General features: G+C 43.6%; 1 protein-coding gene across 9 annotated transcripts in view; it reads left to right on the forward strand.

Annotated features, from left to right (window-relative positions):
• AKAP13 (A-kinase anchoring protein 13) overlaps window positions 1-27,384 on the forward strand; it is a 335,610-nt gene that overhangs the window by 75,218 nt on the left and 233,008 nt on the right. For all 9 annotated transcript variants that reach the window (XM_086711495.1, XM_086711489.1, XM_086711487.1 and 6 more), the window contains one exon: window positions 14,791-14,834. In XM_086711495.1, the coding sequence (XP_086567621.1) occupies window positions 14,802-14,834 (33 nt within the window). In that variant the 5' untranslated portion in view covers window positions 14,791-14,801. Of the gene's footprint in view, window positions 1-14,790; window positions 14,835-27,384 lie in introns of those variants that run through there.

Raw genomic sequence — 27,384 nt, forward strand, 5'->3', positions numbered from 1 at the left:
GTAAGGAGCAAGGATTTTGTTTCCTGATTGTTTCCCATCTTGCATTACTCTTGATGTCTTGCTGGTCGTTCCAGGTCAGGTGTTCCTGTTTTTGCTGGGTTTGTGTCAGTGAAAGACCAAGTTTGTAGAATATCTGCTCAGTGTCCCCACCTCCCTCAAGTGCTGCCCAGATTTATTTGCTTTACAGCGTTCAGAGGCAAGTGATTATTAACTCCATTTCCTACAGAGGAGAAGGGCCTCCTAGCCAGCAAGGGGTTGGACTTCAGCTGCTTGCTCCCCCCACCCCAACTCCGACCCTCTTTGCGGGGCCAGAGTTGTTCATCCACTTGTCAGGCAGCATGGGATGTGATGAGTAAGCTGTTGGTTTCTTCAGTTTGTCCATCTCAGATCTTTGGAGCCACCAACCTTGGTCTTCCAGATCAGTCTGAATTCTGGCTGTCTTCTGACCATGCCTAAGGTAGCACGAACCAGCTGTTTACTGTAGGTGGGGTGGGGGGCTTCTTTAGGGCCTATTTAATTTATGTGGACAATCAGCTAGGATCTCAGGACTCTCCAGAGAGTTTATCCATACTATCTATAGTTTGTTGTTCTGGCCACAGACTGTGTCTAGAGTCCACACTCAAATATTTGTTGAATTGAATTATTTCCCTTTTTTGCCTTTCAAATACCTTTTGTTTGCATGTTTTCATCTCTTCTTCATCTCCTTGCACATCAAGTCTGGACTCTTTGAAGACACACACACAGGTACCTGCGCCTCGTTCCAACCCTCACTCCTACCTGACAAAAGCGGTTTTACTTGTAGCACAGAGTGCCTGGAAATTTTAGTCTTTTTCCCCTAAATTCCTATTTGCTTGTAAAGATTTTCAGGAAGAATAGCCAGTTGAAGTGTTCATTATGACCAAATTATTAGCACTTCGGTCATTCAGTGATAACATTAATTTTATGAGACACCTATATATATGGTTTTTAAAGTATTGTAATTTTTATCATTACTACTTTTTCTTTCTTTCTTTTTTTTTCTTTTTTTCCCATGGAACCCAGCTTGGGGCTTGAACTCACAACCCTGAGATCAAGACCTGAGCTGAGATCAAGAGTCAGATGCTTAACCAACTGGCCACGCAGGTGCTGAAGAATTGTAATTTTAAAGGAAAGAGCACCGTGTAGTAGATGTCTGACTTTCTCTACCTAGATTTTTGTGTATGTATTCCACATCTATTAAATATCTGAAATCTTATGTACATAGTAACATGTTCTGTTTACTAGAAACAACAATTAATCATTATGCATTTCTGTCATAGATCTTTTTTCTCTCCACATACCTAGAAAAGTAAATGTTTTAGAGCAACAATTCTGTAGTTTTTATGACAACCTTATTTTTTAAATTAGTTCAAGTGGAGAAATTAATTTTCCATTCTTGCATTGTATAATAAGTTGTTAACATATGTTGCCCTCTAAGGGTTTCCTATTAAGAGGAATTCAGAAAATTTGAAATTTAAGGAATAATCTCTAAAGTTTCTCTTAAATTTCTTACTTCTAAATCCAGAAGAAGTGTAATATCATCCTTATTTAGCCTGGCAATAACTTTTAATAATTGGATGAAAAGTTGCCTTTTTAATCATTCTTTTAAAGCAGTTTTCAATGAATTGATCAAATTAGCAGCTGAACATTTAACTTAGTTGGGATCTCATCTTACCAACTCTTTACCTTCATATTGTCAAGCACTTGTTATGATTGTTTTGGTGAACCAGTGTGTCCAAATTGAAAGTGACCTTCTTTATTAACATTCAAACAGAATTAGCCACAACTGTTATGTAAGTTACCATTTTCAAAATGCGTAGGTACTTCCTGCTCCTCTGTTCTAGGCACTGATGAGCACAGATTCGTTTTCTTTCTCACTTCACCCTGCATGTTATTGAGCAGAGATGACTGAGGGATGCCATTCCCATCTAGTGGTTGAGAAACAGTTCTGTCGTTTCAGAATACTGATAAGTTTTTATCTTTAAGAAGCTAAGTTCTTTGCTGAAACTGCTAATCACGTTATCATAGGCTCTGTAGCATGTTCTTGTTCTCTGTGGCATCTAGATTGTTAGAAGTGGTGGGATGCTTTTCATGTGCTTTTAGTTGACGGATCCTAGTTTGCTCCGCCTACAGCAAATGCATCAGTGATTTTTATTTATTTATTTAATTTTTTAAAAGTAACCTCTTCACCCAGCATGGGACTTGAACTCACAATCCTGAGATCAAGAGTCACACGCTCTACCCATTAAGCCAGCCGGGTGCCCCCCTATTCATGATTTTTAAAAATACTCTGTTCATTGTATGTTATAAAAACAAGAATGACTCCCCAAGGGATAACTCAGGCTAAGGATGTTTTAGGAATAGAAATTCTTCTTTAAAAATCAAGTTTTTCATTTAAGAAGTTAAAATGATATTTTTAGAAAACCTTAATAGAAGGTTGCTGAAAATATTGGAGTTCCTTTGACTCTGTAACATTTTCACTTAATTATGAAATATATGTATTGAAAAAAATTTTGTTAATGTTTATTTTGAGAGAGAGAGGGCGAGGGAGCGTGAGAGTGAGGGGGGGGAGGGGCAGAGAGAGAGGGAGACACAGAATTGGAAGCAGGCTCCAGGCTCCGAGCTGTCAGAGCCCGATGTGGGGCTGGAACCCACGAGCCGTGAGATCATGACCTGAGCCGAAGTAGGATCCTTAACCGACGGAGCCACCCAGGGGCCCCAAAATATGTATTTTTTACTTGGAAGTTTTTGCTGTTCAAAAATTTCCCTCCGATTTTGAGATGGTTTAAAACAACAACAACAATCCAGCCACTTCTCTTGTGTTTTATGGTTTTATTGTTCTCAAGATGTTCTCAGTATTGAAGAGTTATAACACTGAAGGCAGTATTTTATCCTTGAGATATGAGAACCACTTTGGCAGCTTAAAAGCCAACATGGACATTTCTAGCATGTGTTTATAGTACCTTCTGCCTGCCACTTGTGGGAATACTGTGGTTGTGCTTCTGTCGTATGATGTGTCCGAGAAGGTGGGCTGCATGTCGCTGTGAAATGATTCCTAAACAGAGTAGCCACTCGGGGCCCTGGGATTTGTTCAGGTTAGGTCACCCAGCTCAGTCATGTCTGCATTTGTGTGAGAGCTCGCTTGCCTGTGGTTAGTTTTTCCAGATGGTTTACAATCGCTTGAGCCCATTGGGTTGCTTGCTTTTCGGATGACAGGTTGGGAAGGATGAAGGAAGTATAAAGGCTTGAATTTGTCAGTCTCTTTACCGGATATCTATTTTAACCCCCCACTGAAGTTAATTTACATAAAGCCCAGCTGTGTACAAATTCTTCTAAATTTAAAGTTTATTCTCACTGCCACGGGGACAAGCATGTCAGCACTTAATAATGGATGGTCTTGCTCTCCGGTACCTGGACCTTCTGGCAGCTTACAGTTCCGCTTCCTTTGGATAACAGGATACAGCTGGCGGCAAGCTTCTCACCTGTAATAGCCATTTGGAGTTTTCTTCTCTGTAGATCTCTGCAAAGCAGCAGAAACTTTTTTTTTTTTTTGGTGCAGGAAACCACAAACCTATGTTAAACACCAAAAGGGAATTGAAATAACATGTGCTGTGTTCTCCCCAGAGGTGCCAACCATCACACGAGAGCCCACGTGTAGTGTTAAGCAGCTCTTTGCCCTCCCTTTGGCTTTGAGGTTTTCCAGTTAGACGATGCTGAATTCCTCCACTCTGGTCCCTGTTGCCTCTCTGGCCGATTAAGCAAATTGATACAGGCTGGATTTCTTAACACTTGGCAGGATCCCTACTACCTTTGATGAGCTACTAGGTGAACCTTCTGGGACCAGACTGACTTATCTTGGCTTTGATAGATTGGTTTTTGTTCTTAAAGCTGTAGCTGCGGATCCTTTGCTGTCAAATGGTGCAGGAAAGCTGCTGATTGATTTCCATCTCTGATGTTCATGTCAGGTACTTTAGTATTTGTTGGGTGCGCAGCACTGTGCTAGGTGCTGAGGCAGGAGCGTTGAGGAAGACATCTGCAGTGTGACAGAGTGGAATAAACAAAGTGAGCAGAAAAGGCAAGTATGGAAATGAAAGAAAGAAAAAAGAAGTGACTTCTTGCTGACTGCTTGGGTTAGATTACCCACAATCGTCCTACAATCAGAACCAGCAAGGTGGGGAGGACATTATCGTGAGCAAAGCGTGGGGACCGGGCCAAGCGTGGCAACGCTGCCAGAGCGTACAGGGCTGGATGGGGGCGTGGGGAACGAGTGCCAGCAGGGTCATCTGCACAGACGACTCACTGAACACTGTCAGGGTGGTGGGGGAGCCTGGATGGCCTCTGAGAGCTCACCGACAGTGAAGCACGTATTTCATAGAGGACCTCGTCTGCTGGGGTGTGCATCCCCTCCTGGACACCCTTTGTTTAGAAATTGGAATCAACACAGTGATGGGGGTGGTCCGCGGGGCCTGGCTGTTGCGTGTGATGCGAGGTCAGTGCCGCAGCTGCTCGTGTCATTCATACTAGACAGTAGGGACAGGAACTTCCTGAGTATGTCTGCGTTGCTTACTACTGTGTTCAACAGTTTATACACATCTTTTTCTTTAATTTTTTTTTAATGTTTATTTATCTGTGAGAGACAGAGAGAGAGCATGAGCAGGGGAGGGGCAGAGAGAGAGAGAGGGAGATAAGAATCAGAAGCAGACTCCAGGCTCTGAGCGGTCAGCACAGAGCCCGACGCGGGGCTCGAACTCACAAACCATGAGATCATGATCTGAGCCGAAGTCGGACGCTTAACCGACTGAGCCACCCAGGCGCTCCCTACACACATCTTTTATTCTTACTTTACCCAGTTAACTAATGAAAATAAAGCTTGGCAGTTAAGTGACTTGTCTGGAAGTGCTGAAGTTCCAACTCAGATCCAAGTCTGTCTCCTCTGAATGCTATTGCAGTCGGATTTTTATCCTGACCTTCTTCTGTGAGGGGTTGTTAATGAATTCCTGAATGCTAGCAGGTTGTCTTCAGTTTCGCGGTCATCTCGTCCTTTAATATCGTCATTATTCATCAGAGTGGCTCATCGAGAATTCGTGTAAAATAAATATGATACTGGTTTATTTTTAATTTTTTTTTAGCAGAGGAAATGTAGTGAGCTTCATCTCCGTGCTGGCACCTGCCGCCCCCAGGCTGCCCGTGTGTGTCTGTCACTGCGCCATCTGAGCTTGTGAACCCGGGGTGCAGGGCTCCACCTTTAAGCCCTGGAGGTTGGAAGCTCTAGAATCACTAAGAGGCGTTAAATGTCTCCCCAAAACTGTGATCACATTTTCTTTTGAATAAATAAAAATATTTGTTACTCTCTTGAGGCAGGGCAGATCGGATCTTGGTGCCCTCTGCTAGAACTCCCTAAAGAAAAGAGGTCGGTGCCTCAAAGGAGCCTTTCTGAAGGGTTACTTACTGCTGTGGAGGCAGAGAGTGAGCTACAGAAGGAGAGTAGTATTTTAGGAAGGTTGAGTCAGAGGAACCGGTGGAGCACGGAGAGATTTTCTCAAGGTGATAAGGCGCTGGCACTCAGGTCAGCAAGCTGAGGCAGGTGGACCCTCAGGGATTCCTGCTTGGGGAAGAAGGGTGAAATGGGCTGCTTCTGAGACCCTCTTATAATGGTAGAGCCTTGTGGCCGACTGGATTTGCCTAGGGTTTCGGATGCGGACTCCAGGGCCCGTGGAACTTGATCGGGAAGCCAGCCTTCGCTCGCTGCACCTCAGGGAAGCCACGGTGGGAGGCTGGCCTGGCCTCCCTGCCTGTGACCCACAACATGCACTTGCTGGGTCTGGGTTTAGGCTCCATGATACAAACTTCTTCCAGTGCTACTTTTTGTGAATCTTTGAGCCTGCAGTTGTGAAAGAATAGACATTTGAGCTGCACTTAAAAAAAAGGGAGGGGCTGGGAAAAAGGTGTAGGTAGATTTGGTTGATGCCGTTGCCGTTATAAGGCTGTAAGGTCTTCAGAGTAGAGTGGTGTCATGGCGGCCTGTAAATTTTCTTCCGTCTCCCTTCTTGGCTTCTGAGGCCGAACATCTTTGAGGCGTGTGGATTTACATGAGTGCCTCTCCTGCATCCTCTCCCTTCATCCCCGGCTTGCACTTCTCATCCCGATTGGTTCCCAGCAGCCCACTGTGCTGTCTTGTCCTACACGTGCTCCTCCTGGGTCCACTGGGTGAAACGTGCTTTGGGGTTGACCTCCTCCCGGAAACTGTCAGGGCTTCTTTTTTCCTGACTCTTGTAACATTTTTATTATTGCCCTTGTAATACTCTAACGTAATGATCCGCTTCCCTCTATAGGCCCCTTACTAAATTGGTAGGGGCCAATTTAGTATTATTTATCTCTAAAGCTCAGCAACTCACTGTACATGGAGTATTTCAGGGGCTCAGAAATATCAGGAGATTATCTGCCATCATTGAGTCTTTTTGTGCAGGGCAGATATCATAAACATATGTGATGAAAGGGAGGCCCTAAGTACTGAAAAGTTACGGTGTTGTCTCCCATATGAATTTCAAAGTAAACTCTGAGTAGAAGAAGTCAGCGTTCTCATTTTTAAATTAAATTTCTTTGGGGTGCCCGGGTAGCTCAGTTGGTTAAGCATCCAGCTTCAGCTCAGGTCATGATCTCGCTGTTCGTGGGTTCGAGCCCCGTGTCAGGCTCTGTGCTGACAGCTTGGAGCCTGGAGCCTGCTTCAGATTGTGTATCTCCCTCTCTCTCTGCCTCTCCCCTGCTTGCACTCTCTCTCAAAAAAGAAATCTCTCTCATTGTTTAATTATTTTGGTAAGAGTTCTGATTTTTTTTTTTTTAATTCCACGTTAATTACTTGGATTATTCGTGTGTGTATTTTTGCCCCGAGTTCAGGATCATTTTGCCTTTTGGATAATTCGGCACGGATAAATAATAAATGAATGAATGTGGGTGTTTGTGTTTTGATTGTTTTTGGCTTTTGTTTTATATATTTTTTTAATTTTTTTTTAATGTTTATTTTTGAGACAGAGAGAGACAGAGCATGAACGGGGGAGGGTTAGAGAGAGGGAGACACAGAATCTGAAACAGGCTCCAGGCTCTGAGCTGTCAGCACAGAGCCCGACGCGGGGCTCGAACTCACAGGCGGTGAGATCATGACCTGAGCCGAAGTTGCTCGCTCAACTGACTGAGCCACCCAGGCACCCCTGGTTTTTGTTTTAATCTGCCGTGTCCTTTTGTTTCACTGTGAGTATTGCTGCACGTTGGACTCTTGATTCTTATCCTGTCCTCCCTGCCGGGGGTCCCCTTTCCCCCACCCCCCAGCTGTGTGTGACCAGTGCTTGACTTTTTTTCTTGGTGGTTTTTAGAGTACCGTGTCATGTGATAGTGGGACACAGAGGCCTAACTGTGCCACAAGAGAATCAGACACATGCTGTGGATCTCAACACCATTGCTTCCCAAAGCGTGGGCCATGATTCAGAAGCAGAAACATCACCAGGGACGGTCTCCTGATTTGGACTCACTGCTGGTGGAAGAGGATGCGGAGGCTTGGCGGGGAGGGCAGGGGCTGTGGGGGTGGGGGGGGGGCTAAGAATCTGTGTTCTCTAGCCCCCAACTGATGCTCATGTGCTCTAAGGTTTGAGAATCAGTGCTTGAGAAGCAAACTGCTCAATTATTAATTAACGCACCTTTAAAGAGAAGAAGACAAATTAGGCTCCTGGAAGATTTCCTCAGTCCTTATTCAGGAAATCTATTTGGTGCCTGTAGTCGTTTATATATATATATTTTGTAGAACTTGACATCCACAACAGGAAAAGCCTGTTCGCTCTTTGTACCCTGCTGTGTTCTTCTATTGTTTAGAATTCCCTGCTCCCACCCACAATGAGCGCGTAGCATGTTTACAGCCACCAGCCCAGACTCCTTAGGAATGAAGGAAAGAGTCTTCGGATCCTGTTATTTTCCTTGAAGAGCAGGGCACTGACTGTTTTACAAGAATCCAGGGTATGCGCTGCCATTTCCATGTTAACCCTCACCCCCAATTTTTGTGGGTTTCGAAGGATTTACCGCAGCTGGGTTTTAGTGAATCTCCTGGCCGTGGAGATTCATTTGAAGGCATATTCTGCCAGGGAGGTACCCTGCAGGTGTAAATCCTCTCTTTGCACTTGTCAGAGACAGCCGCCCTCCTCCTTTTGGGGCTGAGGTTGGTTGTGGAGGTGGTTTGCGCATCTTTTCTTGTGGATTTGGAAGCTTCCCTGTTGTGAATGACAAAAACCATGTCTGTTGAAGTGGTAGGTTCAGCAGACCTGGACAGCTGGTCCTTAGGAAATGGCCCGAGATCAAGAAGCTAACAGATTCAGGGAGAGTTTGAAGGTTGCTGTAATTCCTGATGGCAGTGCTGGGCCTGTGATTTTTTTTTTTTTTTTTTTTTATTCCCCACCTCCTTTTCAGGGACATTTCACTAAGAGTGGAGCACCTGTTAAAGGGTTCCCTAGTATAATGTATGGATATGGCTAAAAGAATAATGAGTATGATTTATATTTACATACCTATAGGTGCAGGCTTTCTTATTTTAATTGCTTTTCTTTCATCTCTAGGGATCTTTAGTAAAGATTGTAGATGTCTTCAGTTTGCACATTTAAGAAAAATGTCTTTTTACTTATTTCCAGTTGAGTTGTGATTCACTGAATGACAGGGGGCTTAAAACAGATGTGCTGTGTATAATGTCTTCTTCCTGATTATAAAAGTGGTATCTGTTCGTTGTCTGAATAGTTACAATTACGAAACATAATTTAGGAATGAAAATTTCCTGTTAATTCCCAGAAATATGTGCATTTAACATTTTGTTATTCCTCCAGATTGCTTTCTAGGGTTATTTTGTTGTATCTTAGAATTGTGATTTACCCACCAGTGTATTTTTAGACAAATGTATCTCTGGATACCTGATGCCTTTTATTTTGACCATTGACAGTTACCCACGTATTTTCCTTGGTAGTCTCCATTGAGACCCAGAAACTGCAGAAAGATCTGTACCTGGCAGTGCACTTAAGCACTTCACTTAGATTCTCTTTTAATTCTTCCACCAACTTCATATTGTAGGCAGGAATTCTTAAACTCTCAGTGCACATGGAGAGACTGGGGTTAGACAAGGTCAAGTGACTTGCTCAAGGTCATACAGTTACTCAGTAGAGAATTTGGGATGCCTGCCCATGTAATTTGATTGCTGGTCTAGAGGATATTGCACAGCACCCTATGACTTTACTGAGAAGTCTTTTTTAGCTGAAAATATCTTTGAGACATAGAGAGCTGTTAAATGGGGGCACCCTGCTTCTTTGGCATATTAAGAGGTATTCTGTTAGATTTTGTTCAGGAGTTGGCACCCTATGGCACACTAGCGGAATCTAGTCCGCTGCCTCTTTTTTTTTTTTTAATTTTTTAAAATGTTTATTTTATTTTTGAGAGAGAGAGAGAGAGAGACAGAGCGCTAGTGGGGGAGGGGCAGAGAGACAGGGAGACACAGAATATGAAGCAGGCTCCAGGCTCTGAGCTGTCAGCACAGAGCCCAACGTGGGGCTCGAACTCATGAGCTGTGAGATCATGACCCGAGCCGAAGTTGGACGTTCAACTGACTGAGCCACCCTTGCGCCCCTAGTTGCTGCCTCTTTTTGTAAATAGAGTTTTATTGGAACATGGCCACACCCGTTCATTTACATATTGTACCGGAGACCATATGACCTGCAAAGCCTGAAATCTTTTTTTTATTTAATATATAATTTATTGTCAAGTTAGCTAACATACAGAGTATACGGCTTCAGGGGTAACTTTCCATGATTCCTCACTTACATATAACTACCCAGTGCTCATCCCAAGTGCCCTCCTCAGTGCCCATCCCCCATTTCCCCTCCCCCCCTCAACCCTCAGTTTGTTCTCTGTATTTAAGAGTCTAATCTTATGGTTTGGTTCCCTCCCAGTTTGTAACTATTTTTTTTTCCTTCCCTCCCCCCATGGTCTTCTGTTAAGTTTCTCAGATTCCACATGTGAGTAAGAACATATGATATCTGTCTTTCTCTGACCAGCAATAGCACACTAGGAATTTATCCAAAGGGTACAGAAGTGCTGATTTATAGGGGCACATGTACCCAATGTTTATAGCAGCACTATCAACAATAGCCAAAGTATGGAAAGAGCCCAAATGTCCATCAACTGATGAATGAATATAAAAGATGTGGTTTATATACACAATGGAATATTACTTGATGATGAAAAAGAACGAAATCTTGCCATTTGCAACAACATGGATGGAACTGGAGGGTGTTAGACTAAGTGAAATAAGTCAGTCAAAGCCTGAAATCTTTACCATCTAGCCCTTTACAGAAAATGTGTGCCTATTATTAAAGTGTGTACTGTTTCTGTAGCTTCTAGAGTTTTACATTCATTTGTTCAGGCACAGTAATCTATGGAAGTGCTTTCTGTCCCTCACTATACCCGCCCCTCCCAAACCAGTCAAACAGCCGTATCACTTTATACCTGAGTTTCCATGTGATCCTTTATAGAGACAGAGTTTCTTCATAATCCTTTGCAGGTAGTGCGAGTTGCAAAAATTCCAAAACTTTTGCCACTGTTAACCTGTTGTAAGCACTGCATATCCAACACTGGTCCGTTCTGACGATGGTTTGTGCCCCTGGCTCTTTGTGAGGAAAAGGCTGATGGTGGTTTGTTCTAAAGTGCAGGAGGAGGATGCCGTAGGCCCAGACTGCTGGTTTATCCAGCGCCCTGAGAGCTGCAGGGCTGCAGGAGAGCTAGCTGCAGGATTATTGGAGAGCTGCAGGGCTGCAGGAGAGCTGCAGGATTGTAAGAGAGCTGCAGGGCTGCAGGAGAGCTGGACCCGTCATTGAGACCGTTGTATTCGGATTGGGCAGATCTTCTTTTGGCATAAAGTGAATGTGTTACTTTTCTACAACAGCAAATTAATTCCATTTGTTTTCTGTCAGCATTTGGAAATAACACGGAAAATGGGAGAACGAGAATACTTACTTACCTGGTTTCTGTTTCTCACCCTCCCGCCCCGGAAGTATGACCCTGAATTTTTGCTGGCTGCTGCAGAGTGGGAGATTTGGAGAACATGCTTGACATCACATCCCACTTAAGTGTCTGAATTTTGCTCTTTTCATTTCATTGCCTTTCTCACGGCACGCAGCCTTCCTTTATGGCCCCCCTATGCCTGTCTCGTGTGGTACTTGTGTTACACGAAAGCAGCCCAGGGAAATGTGGACTCGGTCAAAGACATTTCACTGGTTACTGAGTAGGAAGGAAATTGTAGGGTTTTCCCTCTTAAAATTCCTTGATGAAATCATTGAAGGAAGTAGTACACCTCTTTAATTTTCCTTTGGGGAAGGCTCGATCAAAGATCCCATCGACAGAGCAAAGACTTTCAGTTGGCCTTAGAGAATAAATTTGGGTTTTAAGTGTGTTCACTCTGATCCAGAGACTGCCTTCCTGCAGTGTGCTCCGTCTTTTAGAACACGATTCTCACTCCAGTAAAGTAAGCTTATAAATGTGTAGAGTAAGTTGTGCATTATAGGTAACAAGTTTTCTGATGGTTAAGCATTGGAACTCTCATTTCTCAGTTTTGGGGCCAATTTGAGAGTTGGGAACACCTTCCACCTGTTACCTCTATTACATGCTTTTGTAATCTCTTTTCTTTTTTTTTTTTAATTTATTTTTGAGAGAGAGGGAGAGAATGGGGGAGGGGCAGAGAGAGAGGGAGACACAGACTCCGAAGCAGGCTCCAGGCTCTGAGCTGTCAGCACAGAGCCCAACGTGGGGCTCAAACTCATGGACTGCGAGATCATGACCTGCGTGGATGTCGGACGCTTAACCAAATGAGCCACCCAGGTGTCCCTCTTAATCTCTTTTCACTTTTGGGGGGTAAATGTCACCTCAGAGAGGCCTTCCCTCAGTACCATATTTAAAACAGGATCCCCTCATTTCCTGTTCCCTCTTCTCTTTATTTTTCTCCATGGAACTTATCACTATTTGAAAACCATTTATTTTAATATTGTATTTATCTGTGTTACTCCTAGAGAATAAGCTCTATGAAGGTTGGGAGTTTTGTCTTTATTCCTTCTGTACCCTTTGTGCCTTGGGGAGCACCATGCCTGGCACATTATAGATGCACAGTGATAGTTAAAGTAACAAAGGCAAGGGGAGTCTATAGTGTGTTTTGATTGGGGGCTAGACGGGGGGGGGGGGGGGGGGGGGGGGGGCCCGTGGGGGTGGGCAGGGGAGGACGAGTCAGTTTGTATGTAGATTGAGGTCATTCAGGAGATCCTATCCTGATAAGGGGGAAAAGCACATGTTTGGGCATCAGATGGGGTTTGAATTTAGGCTCATTCACTTCTTAAAGTTGGCGATAAATAATTTAACATTGAAAGAGTCAATTCTTTTTCACCAGTGAAACGGGGAAAAATAATGTCTTTTTATGGGGATTAAATGTAATATTGAATTTATATTCCGTTCATTTATAGAGCTTTCTAGCGCTATAAATATTAGTCCTGCCTTTCCTCTTGTGTGTCAGCACTGAAGAAGCTTAAAGCAATCTGAATTTACAAATCTGTTGCCTCTGGTGTCATTGCCTTGATGACTTTTGACAGATTTATTCTTTCAACAGCCTCTGTTGCCAGCATAACAATGGCCTGTCCCTTTGACCAGTGTCAGGGACAGACACTTTGTCATTCCTCCTTAATCCTCATATCAGAACAACTTGTATGGGTTCTGACGAGTTCATAATACCCACCAGTTGAGGTGGCATCAGCGTTCCTTGGAACCGTGTGGGTTCCCCCAGCTCCTCCCCCTGAATGCAGTGGGGCCGCTCAGATAGCTTGATGTTTGTGGTCTCTTCAAACATAGTTGCCCGAAGTTTCTTGGCAGATGGACAAACATCAGAGGGCCCTAAGTCGCTAGCGTGTCTCCCTCGATGTCTCTAGTTGTTGCAGATTACCCGAGTGTGAATTCTGTTTCAGTTTCCACAGATACTTCTTGACAGGAACATGTCACAAGTTAGGTATGGCAAATCGGTTTATAAAGTTATAGGTTCTTTCAATCCTCTGTCCCAGGCAAGTCTGGGCAAGGACCCGGAAAGCTGATTAAAAGGCTCGTGAGCACAGGAAACTGTATTTTAAATTAAATGGATAGTTAATGCATTGAGAAAAGTACTCAAATGCTTCAGTCTTTCTTTTCCATCCATGCTTGCTATTTGAATTTGATGGGCTGGAAATCTACCTTATTTTTCGACTGAACAAGTTAGTTTTTGCTACATTTCTCAAGCTTGGTTTTTCGCTGTGGATTTTTGCAGGTGATTTTTAGCACCTATGGGTACAAAATTATTAAATGAAGACAGGAAGGGAAGAGTGCCTTGAGCCAGGTGTCTTACAGCCTGGGGAGCGGACCAGAGAAAGAACAGGGATGGATGTGAAGGCGGTCACTGTGGCGGAGCCCCTGTTTTCAGAACATGCTGAAAAGCCTATGGCTTGCAAGTGGTTTGGAGATGATTGGGTTTAGGAGCCTGATTACAGTTTTGGTTTTTGTTTTTTTTCCCCTAAGTATGTGTTAACTGCTTTTTGGGTGAGCCTTCATCTTGGGCATACACAGCCTGGCCAAACTGGTAGATCTGTGAGGATTTTAATATTAAGAGGAATCTGTTATGTAAGTTATGCGTGGTGGCTAGGGCATTCATTGCTTTTCTTCTAAACATTTACTCATTGATAACCTGCCGTCGTTTATGCTGTTTGGGTTTCAGTTCACTGTTAGTGAGGTTTTTGTAATCTAGTAGAACACAAAGAATGTGATTTCACCTATGTTTTTGCACGTGTGAATGACATTTCTATACTGTTGTTTACATCACTGGTTAGTTAGTAAATGCCCCTTAATTTAATTCATTTAACCTGCTAAGAGTAAGAAACTTCCTTAGATCGAATTATAATAAAGTCCCTTGGGTCGGCCTCTCTGACTTCTGTGAGGACAGGATCAGTTTATACTCAAATTCAGGGTGTTTGGCAAAGGGCCTGCTGTCCTGAAGTCCGTGATTCTGGGCTATGATATTTTAGCATGAACTCGTGGTCAAATCACCAAGTTAAACTTTCGAGAGTATGCTTTTCTTGATATTTGGGAAATGTATTAACCAGCCTGGAAGTCTTCTTCAAAATTCTTCCTAAGATTTTTGTGTGAATTCATTTAGTGAAGATAACATCAGGGACTCTGGCTGTTAATTTTGAGGAGGGTAAGAACTTGTGGTTTGTGGAGGCCAGCCTCTCCTCCTTTCTCCAAGGGCGGAGAGGAGGAGAGCTCTCTGGACCTCTGCTGTCTCTCCCCCCATGTTCCCTGGTGACTGGAAGAGACTCTGGCCAAGCGACACTTTGTGAAATTTGGGGGATTATGTAAAAGTGTAACTGACCATATGCTGTTTTTGCTTTGGTAACTGCATTCAATATCCTGTTGGTTGTTGAAAATTCTCCCAGGACAGTGAAGCCTTTTGTCTTTGATTTTCAATCAAAGTCTTTCTCCCCAGTTAAAGAGATTGACTCTGGGCTACAAGACATTTTGCGGTCCTTGACCTTCTGACCTTCCCACACCTCTAAGGAAAGCTGGGCATCCCATCATCTCAGACTTTTGATTGTGGTCATAGAGCCATACTCGACACCTAGCATTTGTGGCTTTTATACTGCTGATAGTAACTTTTAATTCTATTCTCATTTATTTTTCCCTTTTCTGTTTCAGTGTCCTGGGTCATGAAACTTAATCCACAGCAAGCTCCGTTATATGTGAGTAGATCGCGAGATTTCTTGTCATTTTGCACTCATCCATGGTTTCTACTTGTTATAAGAAAACTCAAAACTGCTGTCATGTGATGATCCCTGGAATTTTTAGCCATCTATCCAAGTAGTGTACTTCAGAAAGTGAATTTGATTTGGTGAACACTAAATGACTTGCATGAATGGCACTGAGCTGGCAAATAATACCTGTAAGATGTGAGGTAAACTGGTCAGGTGCAAGATGCACTTATCACACAACTGCATTGCCCTGCGGAACGATACGGGGGCTCTTATTTTCCCGGTCAGCACATTTCTGTAAAAGTGGTGTGGAGGTCTTCCTACGGCCATGGAGAGTTACCCTGCGTTGCACCTAGGTGGCGCTCTGTCATTGGCAAGCGTGCCGTTTACATTAGGGTTCTGGGTGAAAGCTGATCTGCTCTCTTCCCAAAGTGAGGGAGCTGGCAGATGACATGGATAAATCAATGAATCAAGGCTGGAAAGGTAAAGTATAGGTGACTCTCTCTGTCTCTGTCTCTGTCTCTGTCTCTCTTTTTTTTTTTTTTTTAATGTTTTTATTTATTTTTGAGACAGAGAGAGACAGAGCATGAGTAGGGGAGGGGCAGAGAGAGAGGGAGACAGAATCTGAAGCAGGTTCCAGGCTCCGAGCTGTCAGCACAGAGCCTGTCGTGGGGCTCAAACTCACAGACCGTGAGATCATGGCCTGAGCCGAAGTCGGAAGCCCAACCGACTGAGCCACCCAGGCGCCCCTCTTTTTTTTTTTTTTTTTTAATTATCGTGAGAGTGCATTAGCTGAATGGGGGTGGTGAGGAGTCCCTTTAGAGGTATGGACAGTTCAAGCTGTCAGAGGTTGGTGGATAGGTTGGTATAGTCTGGAAAGAGTGAGGAAAATTTCTTTGATGGGACACATCCTTAAAGATGAAGAAGCATTTGGTTGGGTGAAAAGTCCTCAGAATTCATTCAAGATCTAAGGCAGATAGGTGGTAGAGGGGTGAGCAGGGCATTCAGTGAGTGGTGGGAGGTGAGCAGGGGAAAGCCTAGCCCAGCTGAACTTGTGTGAGGGGTAGGGAGGCGAGTCTAAAAAGGTGACTGAAGATCAGTCGTGAAGGCAAAGACGTGGAGACCACTCAGGAGCCTTCGATGGTGTTTATTTGAAATCTGCTGTTCATTTTATGATTTGTTTATTTTAAATCATGCTGTGTTACTAATAGTCCTATACCTTTCTAGGATAGAACATTCCTGGGATCACTCTTCTGCATAGATGCTTTTTCTGTTAAATGTAACAAATAAAAATATATGCATTTCTTAGAAGATATTTTATGTATTTATTTTCTTTCCAGACTTCTTGAAAATTTATTATGTTCAACAGTGGGTTTGCACATGAACTGAGTACTTGGACTTTTAAAAACAGCTTTTATTGAGATATAATTCACACCCCATAAAACTCACACATTTAAAGTATACGATTCGGTGGTTTTTAGTATATTCACAGTTGTGTAATCGTAACTGCCATCTACCTTAAGAATATTTTCATCAGCCCAGAAAGAAACACCATGCCTATTAGTAGTTACTCACCATTCCCTGCCTTTCCAGCCCCTGGCAACACCTTATCTGCTTTCTGTCTTTATGGATTTACTTATTATTCCAGAAATGTCATGTAAATGGAATCCTACAACACGTGGTCTTTTGTGACTGGCTTCTTCCATGTAGCAGAATGTATTTAAGGTACACGTTAGAGCAAGTGTCAATACTTTGTTCCTTTCTATTGATGAATTATACTCTGTTGTATGGGTATCCCACATCTAATTTATCCATTCATCGGTTGATGGGCATTTGGCTTGTTTCCACTTTTTGAATATTATAAATAATGATGCTGTCAGCAGCAGTTTTCGGTAGGCTTATGTTTTCATTTTTGTCAGGTGTGTACTTAAGAGTATATTTGCTTGTTGGGGCGCATGGCTGGCTTAGTCGGTGGAGCGTGTGACTTGATCTCAGGGTTGTGAGTTCAAGTCTCAAGTTGGATGTAGAGGTTACTTAAAAATAAAACCTTAAAAAAAAAAAAGTACAATTGCTTGCTTACATGGTAACTCTCTGTTTAACATTTTGAGGAATTGCCACACTGTTTCCACGGTACCTGCACATTTTCAGATCTCACCATCGATGTTGAGAGTCTTGGTGCCTCCACGTTCTTGAAACACTTGCTGTTAATCTGACTTTGGATTGTTGTCATCCTGGTGGGGGTGAAATGGAAACTCATTGTGATTTTGATTTGCATTTCCCTAATGGCTAGTGATTGTGAGCATCTTGTCAGGTGCTGTTGGACATTTATGTATCTTTGAAGAAATGCCTATTCAGATTCCTGGCTTATTTAAACAATTTTTTTTTAATTGAGTTTTAAGAGTTCTTTATATATTCTGGATCCCATATCAGATATATGATTTGCAAAAACTTTCTCCCATTGTAAGGTTATCATTTCATTTTGTTGATGGTACCCTTTGAAGCACAAAACTTCTTAATTTTGATGATGTCCAACCTACCTATCATTTCCTTTACCACTTGTGCTTTTGTTATCATATCTAAGAAGGCTTTATGTAACTCAGGGTCACAAAAAATGGACTCCTGTGCTTTCCTCCAGGGGTTTTACAGTTTAAGTCCTTGCATTTAAGTGTATGGCTCCAGAGTACATTTTTTTTTGTATGCTGTAAGGAAGCCTCCAAATTTCATTTTATGACATGTGGACATCTGGCTGTCCCAGCACCATTTGTTGAAAAGTCTTCTTTCCACCTCGGATTTTCTTGGGCACGCTTGCTAAAAATCAATCATAAATGTAAGGAATTATTTCTGGACTGTTAATTCTCTTCTATTTTAGGTCATCTTTAATTTCTTTTAACAATGATTTATTGTTTTCAGTGTACAAACTTTGTACCTTTGTGAAATGTGTTTGTAAGTATTTTAATTCTTTTTGATGCTATTATAAATGATATTGTTTTCTCATTTCATTTTCAGATTGTTCACTGCTAGTGAACTGTATAGAAATACAGTTGATATTTGTGTATTGACCTTACAACCTACAGCCTCTCTGAACTTGTTTATTGGTTAATAGTTTTTTAGTGGATCCCTGAGATTTTTCTGCATGCGGATGATGTCATCTGAAAATACAGATTAGTTTTTTGCTTTCTAATCTGAATGCCTTCTGGTTTTCTTGCCTAATTGCCCTGAGTAGGAACTTCCAGTACAGTGTTGAGTAGAACTTGTGAGAGCAGACATCCTGGTTTTGTTTCTGATCTTAAAGAACGGGAAAGTATTCTGACCTTCAGCATTGATCAGGTATGATGTTCTTAGTTGTGGGCTTTTCATAGGTGCCTTTATCAAGTTGACAGAGTTCCCTTCGGTTCCTAGTTTGATTGTTTTGTCATGAAAAAGCATTGGATTTTGTTGAATGTGTTTTTCTGTGTCTGTGAGATGATCATGTGGGTTTTTTTTTCTTTCATTAGTGTAGTGTATTAGATTGATTGGTTTTGAATGTTAAGCCAACTTTGCATTCCTGGGAGAAGTCTCATTTTGTTGTGGTATATAATCCTTCTCCTTTGTTGCTGGATTTGATCTGCTCATGTTTTGTTGAGGAATTTTGTGTCTTGTACGTAAAAGATACAGTCTCCAGTTTTCTCCTGGTGTTCTTGTCTGGTTTCAGTCACTGCAGATTTTTGATTAGGTGGCTGACGTTACTCAGTAGTTGTGGTAGGCAGAAGAACGGTTCCCTCATGTGTCCATGACTTAATCTTCAGAATCTGTGAATGTTTATCTTACATGGCAAAAGAGACTTCACAGGTTTGATTAAGTTCAGGATCCCTGAGATGCGAGTTTCTCCTGAATTATCTGGAGAATTATCCTGAATTATCTGGAGCCCAGTGTAAACACAAGGGTCCTTATAAGTGAGAGAGGAGAATCATGAGTCGGAGAGATTTGCAGATGGCACACTGCTGGGTTTGAAGGAGGAGGAAAGGGCCATGAGCCGGGGAGGGCAGCCTCTGGAAATTGGAAAAAGCAAGGGAATGGTTTTTTCTCGGAGCTTGCTCAGTGAACACAGCCCCGTGACATCTTTATTTTAGCCCAGTGAAAGTTGTTTCAGACTTCTGAGCTCCAGACCTGTAAGATAATAAATCTGTGTTGTTGTAAGCCTCAGAGTTTGAGGTTATTTGTTTTAACAGCAATAGGAAATGAACCCAGTGGTAGTTTGGAAAAATTAATTGGCGGTAGAGTGAAGGATAATTTAGGGAGAGAGTAGCTGCAACGAGATCAGTTAGGGGGCGCCCAAGTGGCTCTTGGTTTCAGCTCAGGTCATGATCTGTGGCTTGTGAGATCGAGCTCCACGTGGGGCTCTGTGCTCACAGTGCAGAGCCTGCTTGGGATTCTCTCCCTCTCTCTCTCTGCCCCTCCCTCGTGTGCATGCGCGTGCTCTCTCTCTCAAAAAATAAATAAACTGATAAAAAAAAGAGATCGGTTAGAAGTTTTCTGATCTTTGCCATCATGGAATCTAAGAACTTTAGAATTACTAAGGAATCCAAGAACTTTAGAATTACTAAGGATTGCAGGTACTATATGTGCTTCAGCCTCACTGTTGTAGAGTCAGGACATGAGTTCTGAAGATGAGCTGATGAGGTGGTGCAGCTAATCAGTGGTAAAATTGTGATTTAAATCTGTATTTTGGGGCTTAGTAATAGAAACCACTGTAAAGCTTGCTAAGCTTAAAGCTGCGTTCTGTTGGGAAAGCAAGGCTCTTTAGAAATCAGTTCTGGGGAATATTCTTCATAAAGCAAGTCCTTTGTATATGATTATGTGCTTAGTTGGGCAGATCCTCCCGAAGAATATTTTAAACTTCACATTTCAAGTATGTCTGTTAGCAAGAATACCTTGGGGCAGTTTGTTACCCGTTTTTTAAAAGGAGAGTGACAGTGTATAGTTGGTTTTCCGTGAACTGAGTCAGGTTATGGGGATCTCGGCCATTCTGTTAAAGAGAAGGAACTGTTACGTGATCGTCCTTTGGAGGTCAGTTCTCTGTACCTAGAGAAGGAGAGAAACAAAAGAACAGAACGAGTATGTTGAAGTTTTTCTTTGAGTTTACATTTGGGATCTGCCAGGGGTATGTATCAGCAGCAGAAGAGAGAAAACTGCTCATAAATAAGAAAAAAACACTGGATCCTGAGAAGAACTTTTATCCATAAATGAAGCAAAATTAGCTGGATTCCAAATAAGTATTTTTATCACTCTTTGCATAAAGATGTGTCCAGAATGAGTTGTAGTAGTTACAAATGTAAGAAAGTTCACAGCCTGTACAGGTGGCAGGGCTGGTGAATGTTTGCATGAAGCTGTTTATTTTTTTAAAACATTTTTTAAAAAGTTAAAAATCTTTTATTTATTTTTAAGAGAGACACAGAGAGTGCGAGCGGGGGAGGAACAGAGAGAGAAGGAGACACAGAATCCAAAGCAGGCTCCAGGCTCTGAGCTGTCAGCTCCAAGCGGGGCTTGGACCCATGAACGATGTGTATATATATATGTGTGTGTGTGTGCGCGCACATATATATACATATATATATATTTTTTTTTTAAATATTTTTTTTAAATGGTTCTTTAGTTGTTTTGAGAGAGAACACACACACAAGTGGGGGAGAGGGAGAGAGAGAATCCCAAGCAAGCATCGCAGAACTCGATGCGGGGCTTGATCCCACGACCTGTGAGATCATGACCTGCACTGAAATCCAAAGTTGGATGCTTAACAGACTGAGCCACCCAGGTGTGCCTGCAGGAAGCTGCTCACAGACTTATTTTTGTTGAAATGGGCACAGTGGAATGTGAAGACAGCGATCTGAAACTCGGGAGACCAGGTGTTTGATGTGACCACGTCTGGGTTTTCTGGTCCGTCAGCCACGCGATTCCACTCGTGCCACTTGGCCTCCACAAGGGCGTCGGTTGTTGCCAGAGGAATTTCTAAGGATTGAAGAGGTACAGACTTTGACAGGTTGAGGAATATCCTTCTAGCTGATGAGGGCCTAGAAGGTTCGGTGGGGGTGAAACAGAGACCTTGTCAAATGCAAGACGTATTTTCAAAGAAGCAGCAGGACCAAATTATGTGGTGAGTGAGAGACCATGGTGGTTGATTGAGAATTAGAGCATGAGTGACAGCCGATGCCTTTGCCAGATGTGGGAAAGAAAGGGGCCCTGAGCTTGTCCTCTGGACATGTTGAAGGGCGTTTTGTTGACCACCAGCCGTGTGGGCATGGAACTGGAAATTCACTCTTTCATTCGGGTGCTTGTGCTGTTCCAGGCTCTGTTCTGGCTGCTGCAGATTCAGCCATGAACAAAACACCAAAGTCCCTGCTCTCAGGGAGCTTACGAGTCGTAAACAGGAAGAAACGTCAGGAGGAAAGCTTTACAAAAATAAACACAACAAGGAGGTATGCCAGTGCCCGACGAGGGGCTGTTTTAGTTTGCGTGGTCAGGGAAGGCCTGTGAGGGATGTGCCACTATGAGCTGAGACCCGACTGACCGGAAGAGCCAGCCATGCGGAGATGTTGGCACAGCGTTCGGGCCAGGGGAACAGGTGTAGGGCTCTGAAGTGAAGGCCGGCTCGATCAGTTGGAGGAACAGAAAGGACAGTGGCCGCGGCTCAGAACAAAGGAGGCGTGGGCACAATCTTTCCTTCTGGGGGAGGAGAGGAGGGAAAATCCTGGTGGGGGATTTCACGCACACAGGCCATGTCCCCGGGCCCTCCTTTCTCCACACCTGCTTCCCGTCCCGGCTCAGCACCCCTCTCCGGGCGTGCTCTGAAGGCTGTAGCACTTTCCGTGGCTTGGGGTCAAGCCAGACCTCTCAGGGATTCGGGACTCATCCTGATGGGGAGGTGCCGGCCCTGGGCAGGCTGGCTTCTTGGGCAGTTTAAACACAGTATCTTGGAAACAGTTTGAACACGTTGTACTCATTTAAGATCCATGTTTTCCATGTAAATTGGATATTCTTGAGTTGAACTTTTTTTTTTCTTTTTTTAAGCAGATTTGGCTTTCACTTATCAGAGGAGAGTGTAATAAAAAATGTGCTTGTTTTTCATATTCTGTCATGGCTGAATTGCTTCTTGGGAGAGAAAAAGCAACATATTTCCAAATTATTTGTTACTGTCAGTCCATTTGAGAACCTAAGTAAAGGAGGTATGATACCTTTCTCTTCGTGGTTTCCCCGGAATACTTTAGAAACAAGAGCTCTGTTAGCAGAGTCCTTCTAGTTTACAAAGCACATTTGCATATGTTGTGGCATTTGCTTCTCACAGCAACCTTGTGAGGGTAGAGGAAGCTACATTGTGACCCTGTCACACTAAGGAAGCAGAAACTCAAGATGGCTCATTTAGCGGATGCAAAAGGTAGGGCTTCACCCAGAAATTGTGGTTCTCAAACCCATTTTCTTCTTTTTGTAGACCAAGCTGTCTTACACAGTTGTTCCAGAAGACACAAATGTCACAACACTTAACATGTACAAGTCAAGGCCTTTTTTCTTATAAGTAACCCAGATTTAATCTTCCATTTCATGTGTTTAAAAAAAATATTTTTTAAATCTTTTATTTAAGTTTAGATTTACAGAAAGGTTACAAGAATACTTTGTCTCTATTCATCCCTTACTAATAAACGTTTAGTTCCATTTGCTTATCATTCTATTACATATTTTTTGAATTGTCTGAAAGTTGCAGACATGCTACCCTATTCCCCCTAAATATTTCAGCATATATTTCCTAAGAACTAGGACATTCTCTTTCATAACCACAGTACAATTAACAAAAACAGGAATTGTAACACTGATGTAATACTCTTATGTAATGTAAGTTCATATCCAAATGTCTCCAGTTATCCCAATAATGTCCTTTATAGCATCCTCCTCCTGTCCCCTCCCTCCCCTCTCCTCCCCTTCCCAGTTCAGGATTTAATCCAGGATTACACATTGTATTTATGTCTCTTTAGTCTCTTAATCAGGAGGAGGCCCTCTGCCTCTCTGTCTTTCACGATACTGACATTTTGGTCAATTGTTTTGTGGCAGTTGGGGTTTATATGATGTTTTCTCCTGATTTGGGCTGGACTACTACGAAAAAGATGCCCTTCTTGGCACACCACGTTAGGAGGACACATGACATACTCTTGTTTGGTTATTGGAGATGTTAACTTCAATCCCTTGATTCGGGTGGTGTTTAATTTATCTGTTCTAAAGGAATGAAGCATTTAAAGAAGACAGTGTAATTGTTTGCTTTCCCCCTCTAATATGTTTTGCATATTGGATTTTCCTAAAAAGGGCACTGTTCTCTGCAAGGTGTGCCCTTGAACGTAGGTGGACGAGGGGAGAGTTCACGGTGGTAATTGATTGCCTGAGGTTCGAACAGAGGATCGTCTCTGCCCTTGTGGATACACACGGGGTTTTTAAATAAATGTAGTTCTCACCTAAGCTGGACCGAGCGCATTTCACATGGAACAGAGTAGACACTTGGTGAACATTGGCTGAGCGAGTGAATGAAATACAGTTCAGCTGAGACTACTAAAATTTCAGTAAAATTTGCTTCGTTTTGATAAAACAGCTGTCTTTCTTAAAGTTGCTCATTTGTTTCCCAAGTTTCACTGTTAGTTTACCCTGTGTGGGCCGTGAATAGTTCAGTGATGCCATTTTTGTGACTGGAGGTATTGCCCACGAGGAAATAAATGTACTAGTGATGTCTTTGTTGTACATGTGTAACTTGCCTTACAACTGGAAGGAACTCTGCAGCGTCCCTACGAAGTATTTGTAGACGTAGAATGTCTGATAGGGTGTTACTCTAGAGATGTGTTCTTTGAGATAAGTTACCTAGCTAGTCATTTAGCACCTTGAGAAAGAACTCTGGAGATAATGCCTGAGTCCTGAATTATGCTCGCATCCTTGGGGGGCTTCTTGTCTGAGCCTCTTGTTTACAGCAGACTACATACAGCAAACCGTGTGACTGCAGATTTTTTTTTTTTTTTTTTTTACCGACGTAGTACATGTACCCTTTAGCTCCAGAGCCCTTCTCACTGTCAAGATGAAAGCGTAGGCCTTTCCCAGAAGGGTTAGGGGGTGAGGGATGCCGTCAGATGATAAAAGAAAAAGCCACGCACATGAAGCCAAGGTTGGTATTTATAAAGCAAACAGAATAGGCCCTACCACCACTCCCTCACACTGAGCACTACCCTAGCAACCAAGCAACTGGACATTAGCAACGGTAAACAAACCCTCCCCCAGACTAACAGCTGAAAAGGAAGCAGGATTTTTAAATTTCCGAGGGAGGAGGAGGAAAGCTCTTTGGACGCCTCTTATCTGAGGCCCCAGGCTCGTTCTGGAAGAGACCTGATGAGGCCAGGCCTGAAGCTCTGTCGGGTACAGGGAGACAATGAGGGTCAAATGTGGAGAATAAGGAGAACTGGATTAATCTATACTTTATGTGCCGGAGAAAATCGCTTCCTCTTTCTCATCACCGTACTTTTCTGGAAGAAAATTAGTGATGAGGAACCTAAGTGAGTGTCCCACAGTCAGCTTGGCATGAGGGAACGGACTCTGTGAGGGAGGTCAGGACTGGAAACAGTGTGATGAGTCATAGGAATCCTTGTATTTTTGGGGTGATGAGCCCAGTCTTCTGGAAGGGTGAAGAAACTGAACTACAGAGAGATTGAGGGACTTGCCTAAAGTTTCATGGGGTTTGTGATGGATCTGGTCAGGTAGCAGAAACTGTCAGTAATCAGGCTCGCCCGTGTGCTGAAGGCAGGTCAGGTCATTAGTTGGTTTGAACTTAAGACTCAAAGTACTTGAATGGAGAAGTCAAAGTACAAGATTTAGCCTAAGTGGGCTTTAGTAGAGAAAAAAAAAGGTAGCAATGGGAAGACAGAAGAAGAGAGGAATATTTGAAATGATAGCATTGAGTTCCTTTTTGGGGGTAGGAAGGTAAGGCTTAGAATGCCTTTATGGGCTGTGAACACATTGGAGAATAGACTGTAGTTATGACTTGAAATCCCTCTTAAGTAGAAAAAGTGTCAAAATAAAATGAGTGTTTTACCTTTTAATATAGGAAAGTCAGTGATAACCATCCAATGAATTACTTGATGGGGTCCTTACCTTTATACTTGGAGCTTCCTCAAGAGGATGAGTAACTTGTTAGCCCCAGACCGGTGAGAGGAGGCCCGTGGCCCTGGGACAGGAAGGCATTTGTCTTGTAAAGCACACCTTCTGCAGCTCCATGATGCTTGTCTGTATTAGAATCATTTTCTTTGCCGGTTTCCAGAGTGTCCCAGTGGGCAGTGGACACTTCAGGGTTAGTGATGCCCCAGAACAGGTGGCTGTGGCTAACACTGACTGAGAAGGTTTATACGGGTGATGATTTGCTAACTAAAACGACCATAAGAACTCATAAAGAGGGAAAGTTAGGGGTGCATTTATCAGGTTCTGCAACTATAAACTCACTCGCTGTGTTCTTGAACACCTGTCTTGGTCTCCCTCCGGAAAGTCAGAAGGCATTTCCCCCCTACGAATGAAATACTTTTTTTTACAACCAGAGAGATACTCGGATGTGAGATGTAAACTACGCTTCAGCGCAGGCTCTAAGGTTGTCTGTGGGATAATTCTCATCACCTGCCGTGTGTTTGGGATAAGATCCACATTTGTTGGATTTTCAAGGGGAAGAGCCATTCTACTTACAAAACGAATTACCAGAACCCCAGCAGATCTGGTTTATTATGTCCTTCCTGCTTTCTCCTTTTTCTTTAGTACCGAATGTTGTTGCATATTACTGCTTCCGGGAGGGGGCGGAAGCATCCTGACAATAGAGGAACCTCGTAGAAAAGAAAATCTTTGCCACTGGATGCCGCTCTTTGTTTAAAATATACAGAACAGGGGTGCCTGTGTGGCTTAGTCTGTTGAGTGTCTGATTCTTGAGTTCGGCTCAGGTCACAATCCCAGGGTCATGGGATCGAGCCCCATGTCAGGCTCCACGCTGACCATGGAGCCTGCTTCAGATTCTCTCCCCCTCTCTGCCTCTCTCCCTCTGTCTGCCTCTCTCCCCCTTTCTGCCTCTCTCCCCCTTTCTGCCTCTCTCCCCCTTTCTGCCTCTCTCCCCCTTTCTGCCTCTCTCCCCCTTTCTGCCTCTCTCCCCCTCTGTTCCTCTCTCCCCCTCTCTCCTCTCTGCCTCTGTCACTCTCTCTGCCTCTCTCCCCATCTCTCCCCCTCTCTCCCCTTCTCCGCCTCTCTTCCCCTCTCTGCCTCTCTCCTTCTCTCCCCCCTCCGCCTCCCTCCCCCTCTCCGCCTCCCTCCCCCCTCTGCCTCTCTCCCCCCTCTGCCTCTCTCCCCTCTCTGCCTCTCTCCCCCTCTGCCTCTCTCCCCCTCTGCCTCTCTCCCCTTCTCTCCCTCTCTCCCTCTGCCTCTCCCCCTCTCTCCCCCTCTCTCCCCCTCTATCCCCCCTCCGCCTCTCTCCCCCTCTCTGTCTCTCTCCCCCTCTCTCCCTCTCTCCCTCTCTCCCTCTCTCTCCCCCTCTCTCCCCCTCTCTCCCCCTGCCCTTCTCCCCAGTTCACATGCAAGCTCGCTCTCTCAAATGTAGAAAGAGAAAAAGTACAAAACAAAACACTGTATTATGATTATAACTATTTCTGTTAGGATAGGGACCATTTCTTAGAATGATGTTGTTCCTCACAAGACACGTGTAGGATTTGATTACTCCTTCCACTTCAGAGCCAGAGAAGTGAGGATCGGAGGGGTGGCTGACCAGTGTAAGGATGCACCACTGTGGTGGATCAAGAGTTCAAATCCTGTGATGCCTCCAAAGCCCATTTAGCCAGGGGAAATCCAAAGGACGTATCCGTTTGACTCACATTTACATCTTGAGAATATCCTATCAGGGTGGTTTCCTGCCACCACGTTGGATTCTTGTTGACTCTGGATTTGGGTTTTCAGCCTTGGTGAAGACTTGGACTCTGTACCGTGATCAGTGTGCTCTGTGCGTGCTAATCAGAGCAGCTCTCGGAGCCCAGACCGTTCCAGAAGATGGGAGTGCACTGGGAGAGGATGTGCTCAGAAAGAAGAGGTGTTAAAATTTTCATCACTTCCAGCAATTTATTCTCGAATAGGTAGTTTGCACAAATAATCAAAATTTTGACGGGCCACAGAATTTAGGTTGCCCCAGCATGGTGTTCTCGGTGGCTCATTGTAGGGGAGGAGGACCTATGTGGTTATGGCCACATTTTATCAGTTCTTCCTGGGAAGGGTGTTTTCAGAATAGGAGATGAAATAACCTGGCTTTGCCTCCTGCTTGGTGGTTACGTTCCATTTTGCTCCCACAAAGAGAGTCTTATCAGCCTTCTGATCTCTTAAATGAATTACCTGCTTCTGCCTTAACAATACGTGTCTGATGGGTCTGCTCCAACATTTTGTAGACTGGTGGCCTTTCCCAGCCAGATCTGAGGACTGTAGTGAAATAACAACACTTTGTCACTAGCGCCAGAAGAAATAAGGAAGTCAAGTG

Source organism: Puma concolor, chromosome B3 (assembly GCF_028749965.1).
Source record: "Puma concolor isolate L17-30 chromosome B3, mPumCon1.1.hap2, whole genome shotgun sequence".
NCBI lineage: Eukaryota > Metazoa > Chordata > Mammalia > Carnivora > Felidae > Puma > Puma concolor.